This window comes from Lepeophtheirus salmonis, chromosome 5 (genome assembly GCF_016086655.4).
Source record: "Lepeophtheirus salmonis chromosome 5, UVic_Lsal_1.4, whole genome shotgun sequence".
In the NCBI taxonomy this organism is placed as follows: domain Eukaryota; kingdom Metazoa; phylum Arthropoda; class Copepoda; order Siphonostomatoida; family Caligidae; genus Lepeophtheirus; species Lepeophtheirus salmonis.
In genome coordinates this window covers 7331543-7345112 of record NC_052135.2, presented here as the reverse complement: position 1 = coordinate 7345112, position 13570 = coordinate 7331543, and the positions used below count along the sequence as shown (strand labels likewise).

At 31.7% G+C, this 13570-nt stretch overlaps 1 protein-coding gene across 1 annotated transcript; it reads left to right on the top strand.

Annotated features, from left to right (window-relative positions):
* The first annotated feature begins 840 nt into the window (after positions 1-840).
* LOC121117715 (sorting nexin-25) lies at positions 841-4858 on the top strand. Its single transcript, XM_040712196.2, has 5 exons — positions 841-1193; positions 1258-2685; positions 2745-3169; positions 3231-3419; positions 3490-4858. The coding sequence occupies exons 2-5, from the start codon at positions 1338-1340 to the stop codon at positions 4447-4449; spliced, it is 2922 nt and encodes a 973-aa protein (XP_040568130.1). The 5' UTR covers positions 841-1193; positions 1258-1337; the 3' UTR covers positions 4450-4858.
* Positions 4859-13570: the final 8712 nt, after the last annotated feature.

Below are 13570 nucleotides of genomic sequence, written 5' to 3'. Positions count from 1 at the left end.
ATTTGATTATTTAAGTTGCAACTTGTACAGACATCGCAACTTGTACATAATAAATATGAAGTGAAAAAGTGGCAAAGAATGCAGTTCAGTCTATCACTGAGCGATGTAAGAATCGAAATTTCCTCATCTTTGGGAAATTTGATATTTTGAAATTTTGTATTGATGTGGTTCTCGAGGTGCGTTTTGGTCTCTATAACACTTCTAATTTTGATTTACAAATCTCATGCAAAACTAACTTAAAAACATGAGAGAACCATAGTTCTCAATGTTTGAGTTTGACATTAGATTTTTAACCTTATTAAGTGACATTTTCAGAGATAACTGATGGGACACCCTTCAACCGTGCTCTCAAGTTAAAGCATTGAAAGGTACTTGTGACTGGTTTTAAGGCTTTTATGGCAGAAATGAGTGACTTCCTTTTGAAAATTGTTGTTCCAAATCAATCATTTAAAGCTTATTTGATTGATAATACAAATGTGTGGGAATTGCAGTATAGGGCGTGAGAGCATGGAATTGGATGAAAATGCGTGAATTTGATTACACAATATTACATTTGAATCATTTTATAAAATGTTAGTATGAACACTACATTAACTCATACTGAATATGTATTCATAATAATTATATACATAATATCTCATTTATATAGATGTATTTACGTGTTTGCACATTTATGAGATTGTGTGAACTAATTATTACAAATTTCGATAATATTCACATTCTTCGATAAATTTAATAACTCTACAAGTGTGCATTGTTACTATTATTACGGCATTTTGTTATTTATCTCACATAATGATTTTTCAGTTATACACAGTTGTTGATAAAATTTCTTATTTTATTACATATCCGTATAGTGAAACAAGCACCGGTTATTCCTCCTAGTTCAATGTTCATTAAATTATGTAATGTATTACAATTAATACGATAATAATGTGAAGCCAATCATTTGGTATATGATTATGAATTTTTTTAAGGCAGCTAGAAAATATTAATATATATTAAAAAAAAGAAGATTGTGAAAACTTTCCTCGCTGAGGCACGCCATAATATAGATTTTTCTCTTTTTATTGGTTACTGGAGAGTTTGACGTCATTATGCTTTTATGAGCTCATTTTCTTGTTCATCTTTTTACTGAAGTCTGTTTTGGATTCTTCAAAAATCGATGGTTGGATTCGGGATTATTAGTCATGGTAAACCAATAAGTATATAATATATTTATTTGATAATTAATTAATAAATGTATTCTTTATTTAGAGGAGGCTTTTTTTTGGAGTAAAAATGATTGATCCTGTGATGAGAATAATATCGGACCTATCGCTATTATCAGTATCATCATGGAGCTAAATTCATCTTCAAGGACGTACATCTCTGCTGGAGTTGTTGTATTGAGTGTGTTCCTCTGGAATCATGCCTCCTTTTTCTTTTTCTCATGTGGACTCATATCTTCGATGTGCTTCGGAATATCTACATACTTCTTACTCCGCGTTTCTCTTTCGCCCAAAGGAAACATTGTCACTAAATTTCCTGCCTCCATAATTAAGACAAGGGAGACTATTTTGGATCACTCTGACCAAGTTTTATATGATAAAGTAGATGAAGAATGGAAACCACTCTTTGGGCATTGTATCGACTCAGTCTTAAATGATCTTGTCGTGACCATCAACAAAGATTTCATCTTGAAATGGTTCGGCTTTTTGTTCAAGGGTGAAGTTCGTATGAAAAATGCCATTAACCGTAGTCTCTGGAGTGTTTTTGAGCAAGTGGGCTGCCGAATGGAGTCAATTGACTATTATAAATTCTTTATTGGGGATGTCCTTAAGATATTTCACTCACATTTGGAACGAATAAGAACTGCCTCCCAACAAAATAACAAGTGTTTCTACATTCATGCTTATTTGTCCGATAGAAATAAAGAATTAAAATTCTTAGAACGATTAGCCGAGTTTCTGGTATTGGAAAGTTTTCCAAAGGAGTTACGACCCGTGCGTTCCTTGTTAAAGGAAGTTCTTGCACATAAACTCATGTCCCCATTGTTTGAGATTATAACTAATCCAGATTTTATCAATCGAAAAATTATATCATTTGTCGGAAAGAATCGTCTTAAATTAGATTTGAAAAAACGTACAGTCAATTATTCTGAAGAATTGAATATATTTCGAGATAATGATGCCTATAAACGCTGCATTGAATCTATTATCAAGTCAAATGATATTGAAGAGTTAAAACAAATTCGTTATAATATGGTAAGTGCAATTATCAAAGCAACTGCGGTGAACAACTTATCCAACGATAAATTCAGCAATAATTTCACGAAATATATTAATCGACTCATGAATGCAAAAAATATATGTGATAAAAGACTATATGAATTAGGTGACGAGGTTCCTTCATCGTCAGGTCAAAAATTATTCTGGGACTCACTTCTTGATGACTCAAATTGCCTCTCCTTTCGAGCTATTATGAGCTCAGCATTTACTAGAAGATACTTTTATTACTTTTTAGCCGAAGAAAATCAAGAGGCACTCCTGGGATTCTGGTCTGCGGTCGAAGAACTGAAAGAGTCTGATAAAACTCTTTGGCATCAGCTGGCTACTGAAATTTTTTATACTTATATCCACGGTAAAGATGGTAAAATCACAGTAAGCAAGTCTGCACTTCGTCAAATGGAAGAATTTTTGACAGGTTCTTATTATAATTATAAAAAGTTTGATATAATATTATATCATTTTATTCTGAAATAGGTAATACGGGACCAGACGTGTTTTATCAAGTTCAAGAGGAAGTTTCAAAAACTTTGGAACAAGAATATTACCACTTATTTCTTGTTTCTGAAATATGTTATAATATGATAGAAGATGCTCAGAATAGTGGAATAAGTATAACAGATAAATATTCCAAATCTACTTCTCTAAGCGTACAAGAAGATGGTAAAACCGAAGACTCTATTTCACAAGACGTAGAAGAAAATTCAAAACCTAATGATAGCTTTACTTTTTCGGATCACTCAACATTTGCAAGATCTCATTTATCCAGAATCAATGAAAAACATCGAAATAAATCACAAGCATTAAAAGCTCTTAAGAAATCCTTGAAACCCGATTCCAAAGTATTGAATCTCTTAAAGGATGAGTTGGAACATTTGGGCTCTCAAAAAAAAGAAGTTGAAGTGAGATAAAATAGCATATCCCCTACATTTATTTATAATTAATTTTTGAAATATTTCTTAGTCTCATTTGAGTAAGACTGAATCTTGGATGGAAAGGATAGGCCAATGGCGGTCACATTGTCAATCAGTAAGACATTTACCCGGAGATTCAGATGATTTTGAGGCCGTCTTAATTATTTTTGTACCCATAACCAATGCTAATGATATTTCTTCATGTACTGGGCCCTCTTCTTGGACTTTAGTTCGTAGAGTTAAGTCTTTCTATACAAATATATCCTTAAAAATATGATAACATTAAATATATTTAAAATTTGTTTTAGGGTCATGAAATAAATAGTTTTCATAAAGAAATTACACCTTATGTTACTTGGATTAAAAATATGGAGGTTCCTTCGACTCCAAAGTCAATATTCTCACGGCAACCAAACAAAGCCGGCTTAGAAAAAACGAGGATGATGGTTCAACAGTATATGGATACAGTTCTTAATGACGAACAACTTAATCATAGTGAAGCGGTGTATTCCTTTTTAAGTCCAAGTCCGGATCATTTGAAGAGACTTGGCTCTGTTATATCTTCTAAGAATCAAAGTTTAATGAACAGATTCCGATTGCCTGATTTTTTTAAATCTAATGGATCGGAGAAAAAGGATGCCAAGGAAGGTTTGAATCAAACTGTCAATCAACTTCAATTTGAATCAGATTCCCATTCTAAATATGATCTTAAACAAGATGAAGACTTATTTTTACCCTCTTTCAAATCTAATAAAATTGAATCAACCGTTGTAGCCGAAGATGATGTCCTAGACTCATTTTATAATCTTATTGGTGAGGTTTTCAACATGAAAGGTGTCTTCAAATGGCTTCGTAAGTCCCTTATGACTTTTGTTCAAATAACTTATGGATCTACAATAAATCGTCAACTTCGAGAAACTGTTATTCGTTTAACTTCAGAGACCATGGTTGTGTCCTACATCCGCTCCATTAATAAAGCACTCTCTAAATACAACGCTTCTGCAAGTAAAAAAGTCAATCTTAATTCAGAAGAAGACGCAAGAGCTGAAGCGAAAAAACTACTTCTATTAAATATTCCTGAATTTATGCACTCTTTAGTGGGACAACAAACTGCACGAAATGGAGTCATCAGAGTTTTTGAAACACTCCAGGATAAAACTCTCAACAAACATTTATTTTATGAAATAATTGAAGCTTTAATAAATGAGATGTATCCTAAGTTGGCCCAAAGTATTTATGGAAATAAAAATCCTCTTAATTCCTTTTGAGTGCAATTCTCACCGACCGCACTTTTCATCTAGTCAGAACCAAAGAAATGTCTCAACCAAGTAGCATGTCAGTGGTTGAACAAGCGTCGTTTATAAATTTATTAGTTATTGTTGATCGTTTAATACCTCCAATGAGTTGATCTGTATTATTGTAATTAGTGTTGTGTCCGTCCTTATTTAGGACTTAAGACTGCAGCCCCAGTCTTGGTCCGGTCGAGTTCAGTCCTAAAAACTTATGATGTCCGATCCTTGATGACGTCACTCAACTTTATTTCTTTATTGTTTAATCAGTTCGAGTACTGACAGTCCTAAGACTGGACCACCGACACACCATTAAATTTTAATATTTGCTGTAGTATATGTATGTAATGAGCGAGTTACTTAAATATATTTAAAAATGAGTTATTTATTTTATGCTAGTAGTTATCTGTATTACTAAAAAAGCACCATCTTTAATGTATACTTATTATTGTCTGGGTTATATTCCGAAACCTTTATTTTGTATTTGGATGGGGTTCGTTAATTTCATTTGCATTGAAATTGGTTGTGAATCTTATAACAAATAAAGTCAATATGAAAAGCTCATGAAATGTTGATAACACGTGTAAAAAAGTTTTTACGTTTGATATTGTTATGTTTGATTCGCTTCATAGTGCCTGAAGTCCCTTAAAAAATCTAGAAAATCTTCTATAGTTATCTCGATGAAAAATGTTTTATCGACGAGATCAAGGTCTGGATCTAATCCGAAAAGCAGTCAGAAACTCATCAGATGCAAAATGAAGTTATTCAATCTCAAAAACAATTAAAGAAAACATAGTTTCAATATTCTTTTTAAATGTAAACTTTCTACATAGTCTCAAACGGAGATATAATCTATCCCAACAATTAAAGTTCCTGGATATCCCTGATACAATTGTATTGTATGCTACTCAATGACATATATAATATAATTTTGTTTTACGGGGTTGTTATTCATCTTTATATAGTAACTTCGTGAATCCCAAGATGTTGGACACATTGGTGAATCCGAAAAGAGGCGTTACTATCTTGATCAAAAATAAGATTTGCTCAAGTCTAGAATAACAGCCAATATAGGTTTATCAAGGCAGCAAGCAAATTCTCAGACACTCATACTGACATTATAGGAATAAATGGTGCAAATAATGAGGATCCTGAATTTTTTAGATCCAAACTCTTGTACATAATATCAAGCAGTCCTATTATAATAGCCGGGGATTTTAATGCCAAGTTTAAAGTCATTAGGGATTCAACTACGGGAATACCAAACTCCCATCCTAGAGCTACTGAAGCTCTTAACTCAATTATAGCATCCTATGGTTTTCTCCACGATGGTAACAAAGCTCGTAATTACATCCTACTTTCTCCTTCTTAGACACATTTTCTAGGCCTATGTCCTCCCGTATAGATCTTGTTCTATACAAAAGTTTCTTAAAATAATCTTTGAAGTCATACAGGGTGATAGAAACACAACAATCTGACCATAAAGGCATTTTTGTCCAAATTGACACTTTTTCAAAGGAGATTAAAAATAAAAAGTCATGGAAGCAAATTATCTCTATCCTATTAGATGACCGTTATGTTAATAACGAAATTATTGATATAATTGAATGCACCAATGTAACCCCCCCCCCATCAAGGAATTTTTGTTTTTTACTAGAATTTTTGTAGGTCAAGATGAAAAAATATAATATATTAATATGTGAAATTATTTTTCTAATAAATTTAATATTTGAATTTTTTTCAACTAATTTAAAATTTGAAATTTTTGGTGAATAGCTATGGATTTTGAAAAAAAAATTCAAATTTTTTTTATTTAAAAAAAAATATATCCAAGCTTCCCCTTAAAAAAATCCATATATATTTATATATATATATAATCGGAATAGATAAAATGTTTATTCATTAGTCCTAGTATATATTATATAATCATGCGTACACCTCTGTAAAGAGACATTAAAAAAAATGTGCAAAAAAGTTCGAGTGAGAAGAAGCAATGACTTAGAAGAACACAAGAAATAATTAGTAGTCAAAATACTTAGGAGAACATTGCTAATAAAGAACTGTCCATATAAGAAAAAAATTAAACTTGCTCTTATGTTAAGAGAAAAATACTTATTGATTGTACAGAGTAAGGCTAAAACTGAACAACATTGAGGCCTTATGACACTCAAGATTACAATTTGTACAACGACAGAGTACAAAAAATATATCAATATTTAAAAGGGATTGTGAAATTTATGAATATCCAAAAATTTTATGTGCTGAAATTGATTTTTTTTTATTCGAAACTGCATGGTTTTTTGATTGTGGAAAAAATAATAAATGCTTTTGATATGATATTAACAATACATACTTTTAGAATGACTATATTAGCGAAATTCATAGTTCCCTCAATGTGTCTGAATAAGACAACAATATCATTGAATGTCATATGGGTGTTGAAGTTATTGCCAATAACGCTGAGTTAAATAAAGCACCTGTCCCGTTGGATTTATAATTTATAAAAAATATTCAAACCAATTGGCTCCAATTCTTCTTTGTTTTTATGAGAAGGTTATGCCAAGTGGATATTTTCCTAGATTTACATCTGACTGAAATATTGTTTTAACTCCAAAAACCCAATAAAGATCTTAGATATTTAAATAACCTACATCATTTAACAATGCAAAATGTAATATATAAAATATTTTGATACGTTCTTGCTAATAGGTTTAGTTTAGTTTAAAAAAAATAGTGCATACTGCCATGTAGGGTTTTTTAAAGACAAAATAATTGACAATATGGTTTTTGCCATGCAAACCCTATTAGAATCAGATTATAATGTATCACTAATGGCAACTGATTTTCTAAAGCTTTTGATCTACAAATAAATAATCCAGAACCTTTACAGAAAGGTTTTTGGAGACTAGATTATTCGAATGGTTGGTGTTATCCTATCGAGAACTAGAACATGGTTCTAATTTGGAACTCAAAAATGTATTTAAAAAAAGACCCATCTCCTGCAATACTTTTTATTTTATGCAATCGACCTTTTAATGTAATATATCCAACAAAATGAAAATAATCATTGGTGTTAAAATTTCAACTTCTTTTTTAATATGCTTATATTATGGAGATTACTTGACTTTAATTTTAATGGTACTCCACTTCAAACTTGAACATCCATTAAAATATGACGCAAATCTTGAAAACATACTCTCGAAAAATATTCTTGAAATTTATGCAGAAAAGACAGAAGTTTTAAGTCCATAAAATATTTTTTTCAAAAATAATGCCCTCTTTTCAAGATAAGTGGAAAAGTAAAACAGTCATGGATATGTGAAAAAAATGACATTTTATCTACCTGAAGTATGCTGTTAAGTCTTTTAATTCGATTACTTTAAATATGTGGGATAAGTCAAGAAAATGAAGTACCCTAATAATTAATTCATGTAGTCCTAGGGAATACCTGTATTGCACCAAAAGTTATACGTGTTTACTTGTTACTCCTCTTCAAGCTGATATATATATATATTTATTTAGGCTCATGAACACTTATATTATAATATAAAATATGTAGGTAGAGGAATTGAGTTATGTAACATAAATAAATATTTTAGTTTAAAATCATTCCCCTCCCGAAGAACATTTCTGTACTTGCTGATAGTCGGCAATAAAAAAATTCGGACAATTAATAAAACATGATTAGAGGCAAGGTTAATAGAAATACAAGGATAGACCATCATGTAATCGGGCTTGCTAAAATTTTCAATATGATGTATTGTTCCGATTACTGGGCAAGACAGGCAGATTGTGACAAAACATGCAACCACTCACGGTCTATGACGTCACTACTGCTAGAATTTTCAATTTAATGTATCATACCGAAAAAAAAAGATTTTATCATCAACAATATCATCGCTTTTGTTAAATTAGATTTTATGTTTTATTGCCCGTTGACATTCAATATGACAACCCTTTAAAACCCGAACATGAAGACAATCAACAAAGGCATGAATGTCATAATTAAAAGTTCCCCCACAGTCTTTCCATAGAGCGTCGTAAAGAATAAGATTTGCCGATATTTGAAGTTGTCCTGTAAACCACTTGTCATCGTTAATGTGGAGCAGCAAGCCTTGAATTTTCTTATGTAGGGCTTAGGTAAGTCTAAAAGATTAATATAATAGTCGCATAGCTTATTAACACCACGTCCTAACTGTTGCTCATAACACATTTTCAAATGCCAGGGTTATTTATCAAGATCATGAACTGTTATAATATCGGGAACATACCACCTACCCCCCCATCAAACTACCCCTCGTCCTATATCCCCCAACCAACTACCCTCTTGTACCCTTTACCCATTCCTTTTCTATTTTTATTATTGATAAGTTCAGTTAGTAAATGATAGAGGGCTAAGTAATAAATGAATGTTATTGATGTTTGAGCGGTTGTCGAGCAATAAAACTTTCAAGTTCGAATCGAAAAGTAATTATGAGTTCTATAAATTATCAAAATTAAAATACTAAAAGAAATAAAAATTTCAATTAGAATAGATACTTAGCCTGATTGTTTTGCCATAGGCATGCCATATAAGATGCAATAAATATTTGAATATTTCTATTCTAATTTCCTTAAACCCATGACAAAAAATTGCCAAAACATTGGGTTTTAGTAGTTTATTTATACGATGAATTTAGGGATAGATTATATTGAACGAGTATACACATGATGTTATTAATAAATGTCTGAGAAGGGATTTTTGATAACTCCTTAAATGCGGTGAAATGGAGTCATGCATATCCAAAATAAATAGGTTCATTATATTTTATTTTTAATATATGTGTTTCAATATCACACAAATCAAATAGGATCATCCAAAATCTTCTCAAGTAATATCAACGGTATATTTGTAATGGAAAGATTCAAAATACTGCATATAATTATTATTTCGTATTTCATGAGATATATTAAAACTTCATATTACGAATATTAGAAGAGACGTATAACTTAGAATAACCGTCTTTGTACCCCCCATATATTAGAAAATTTGAAGGTCCTAAGTATTAATTGACAATTATATAAATTTATAATATACACAAGCTTTAAAACTGGAAGCTTCTTATGATTTAGATAAGGATAAAAAGTGACTTCTTGCTCTAAAAACAATCTTAATTGGATATCTGACAAATTATTCAGTTGATGGAAGGAGTGAAACGAGTCTATTTGTTCATTTAATAATTTCAATTATCTCCTGTTTCTTGCTTCTGAAGATATTTTTCGTATTATAGATTCGTATTTCACCTTTAGCAAGATTGAGGTGTGTGTTTCGGGTACAGATATAAATGGAACTACATATATTTTTTATTTTGCTTCTTTTTATTAGTCCATGGCATGTAAGACGATAGGATTTGTTGATGGATAGGTTCTTCTTCAAAGTCCTTATTCAAAAATGTAATGAGCCCACACTTGAATTCTAGTAGGTGTCATATCATTTATATATATATATGTAACCCATAGCTTCCAAAGATTTTGGAATGTCGTTTCTACTCCTACAGCTTACGACACCGTATTAATCAGAGTAGGGACAAAATCCTTATACTACAAGTCCACGTAAAATATCAAGTCATGTCCAAGTTCTCATCTTTGGCAATAATTAACTATTATATATATTTAATTATACGTTTATTATTATATTATTAATTATTATAATAAAACTTAATAAATTATAAATAAATGTGTAGTTAATTTAAACTCCTCTTTAAGTTTCAAGGGGTGACAAGTGATCAGGTTAACAGAAGTCCGATGCATCACTAATACTTACGTAATTAAGTCAAATTAATAATTACGTTCGTATGGTTGTTCAAAGATTGAATGTTTGGTCGTATTGTTGCTATTTGTTGTCAGGGGGGAGCAAAATGTTGGGGGTAGATGGTTCTGGGGGTCGATGGCCTGAGGGGTGAAAACCTTGGGGGTAAAAGGAGGTAATTAATCGGGGGTTGAAGGACGGGGAGTAAGAGCCCTACAACCATAATATCATCGCGTAAGGCTAGATCCTCCAGGAAACGGAGTCCCTCTGTATTTTGGAAGAAATATTTTTTTTGATGTGTTCTGATGAACGGTATCAATCGTTGTATTGGACTCATATGTAGGTGTTCCAGACCAAAGGATACAATGAGCAGCACTCCTTGCTGTGGATAATTTTTAAATAGCTTCATTAGATAGAATAGTTCCCATCATAAAAAATGTGTAGAGAGCTGTATTTGAGACAATTGCTCTCCATTCAATATCCGGTTTACGAGTTATATCGAGAAATATTTTTCCGGGAATTATGGTGGACAACAAAGTTTTCAAGTTGATATTTTTAACGATAATTTGTGAAATTGTAAGTAATTTTTGGTATTAAGTAAAAAAAAAAAAAAAATTAGCTACGAAAAAGACTATAAAACTCCAAGAAATTTGGTGTCCTATCAGTTATCGATTTGGCAGTTGCTTGGAGGTCCTTGAATTTCAATTTGATCGATCTACTTGGACATAATGATCATTTATGGAGCATTCATCTATAGAAGTTTTTTATGAAACAAAGCCAAAATTAAAAAAAGTAATCCCTGCAATGGAGTGTCCTAAAATTAAAAGACACTCTCCACTTACTCTCCAAGACTAGAGGGATTCTGCGAAGGCTCATAAGAAATCATCAAGTGTTATGAACCATCTTTGGAATGGGAGATGTCGGTGAAGGAATGTTTATATCCAATAAAAGGTAGAACCCATGATATCTGTATTGTTGCTGACCCTCCTATATACCCACCTTTTGTAAACAAAAATAGCTTTACGACACTATAAATCTATATCTTCCAAGAAAACTGAAATCCAACAACCAATTTTACCATTCATATTGAAGTTAGCTACAATTTCCGTATCATTCTTAAGAAAGTCTACTCAATCCCTACACTAAACCCTTTTATTCAATAGCGAAGAAAAATCAAAATAAACATACATAAAGTTATCAAAGTAGTAAACTTCTAATTTTGCCAGAAAGATGGTTTACTTATCGTAAATTAACCAGAAATTACCTTTTTTTCGAAGAAACTACATATTTTCGAATAACCCTAGTTTAAAGCCAAAAATTTGTAGACCATATAAATAGGTAGTAGGGCTCTTATCGTCCGACCCCTTGTCCTTTAATCTCCCACCAAATACCTCCTTTTACCCTCGAGCCATTTATCCCTTGCCTCTCCACCCTGTACAACAAATAGCAATCATACCACCAAACATTCTTTCTTTTAACAACCATACAAACATAATTATTAATTTAACTTAGTGACGTAAGTATTAGTGATGTATCATACTTCTCTTGACCTGATCATGTGTAACTTTTTGAAAGCTAAAGAGGAGTTTTAATTAACTATACATTTATTTATGATTTATTAATTGTTATTATAATAATTAATATATAATAATAAATGTATAATTTAAAATATAATGGTTAATTATTGCCAAAGTAGGCAACTTGGAATCAAGGCTTGCGACTCGACTTGGAGTTGAGTCCATATTTTGACGACGATCTCACAATCAAAGACTTAAGACTAGACTTAGACTCCATAGCTAGGCCTTGCAACTCAACTTTGACTCCAAAGCTATTATATTGTGCTCTCAAGATAACAAGAAAACACTATGGACCCCATATTATAGTTATGGACTTGGGAAGTGACCTTGAATGAAATCTGAGGATTCAATGAAAATATTCAAGGACTTGGACATGACTAGATATTTTACGTGGACTTCCAGTATAAGGACTTTGTCTTTTCTCTGATTAATGCGGAATCGTAAGCTGCAGGAGTGGAAACGACATTCCGAAAACTTTGGAAGCTATGAATTAAATATATAGGGGAGAGTGAGGGGGAATAGGGCTCCTTCCCCTGGAAAAAGTATTCCCGTCCTTTAACCCCATACCTACTACCCCTTGTCCTTTAACCCCAGGCCAACTACCCCCTGAACCCTTTAACCCCCTATAATTATTATTGAGAAGTACAGTTAGTATATGATAGAGGACCAAAGTAATTAACGAATGTTATGGTTTTTTGAACAAGTTGTTGAGCAATGAAACTTTCAAGTTCGAATTGGAAAGTAATTATTTGTTCTATAAATCATCAAAAACTTCATGTTAAAGGGATCTCTCCTCTTAGTATTTGTACTTCACTCTGTGAATATCATCTTATTTAATGGAAAAATCTCGCATTGTGCGAATGTATTTAACATCAAGGTCAATGAAAGTAACTTCTGACCTCGTGAATCATTGCCTCTATGCTTAAGAATATATAAATTCTTCCATATCTTATAGGAGATCATCCTATACTTCTACATATAAGAACTATGGAGTTCCATAAAACGACAGAATAATCAACTGATAGATCCAGTGAGAAACATAGATAGTCCTCATCCTCCATCCTCTGCTCCTTAATTGAAGTTATTGAGTCCTTTTCTCCTTAAATCAAATGGGCTTCGTCTTCTACTGTGAGAAAACTATTCCATTGATAAGCGTCCTTGATGCATATAATGCAGAAATGTATTGTCTATATGGATAATTATATAACCTGTACACTTTCAGCCTAACCCATGATTAGTGATTTCTTTATTACTTGTGAGTCCCTTTATAATTGGAAAACAATTGGAAGGTTAATCTAGACATTAAAGATAATGTGCCTCTCTTTTCTTAATAGATTATTCTGCTATTGCTTATAAATAGTTTTTAGGAACTATTAAGTGATTATGTGTTAAAAAAATATAAGTGGCTCCTTAACTTCTGTAGATTTTATTGGAACATTTGAATGTCTTTCCAATTTCTTTCTTATTGACTCAAGAATCCTCTTCTAAGCTCCTACATTACTTGTCAGCATATTTGAATATTACTCTCTAGAAAATCTGTAATCTTTATAAAAATAAATAAATTACTAAGTGGGTGCCATACGAGCTAATTATAAGTTGTTTGATTGAAGACAATATTTAAAATGTGTCAAAATTATATTACGATTATTTGATTCGTTCAGTTTTATTTTGGATTTACAAATGCTATTTCGTTATTGAAATTCTTGTCAGGCGAGTAGAGACTATTGTTGGTCTG

What these genes read in the sequence shown, in the direction of transcription:
- LOC121117715 (XM_040712196.2), top strand. Translation starts at nt 1,338, where the DNA reads ATGGAGCTAAATTCATCTTCAAGGACGTACATCTCTGCTGGAGTTGTT. An exon ending in AATGGAAGAATTTTTGACAG is followed by an intron (nt 2,686 to 2,744) that starts GTTCTTATTATA and finishes ATTCTGAAATAG; the next exon opens with GTAATACGGGACCAGACGTG. An exon ending in CTCAAAAAAAAGAAGTTGAA is followed by an intron (nt 3,170 to 3,230) that starts GTGAGATAAAAT and finishes AATATTTCTTAG; the next exon opens with TCTCATTTGAGTAAGACTGA.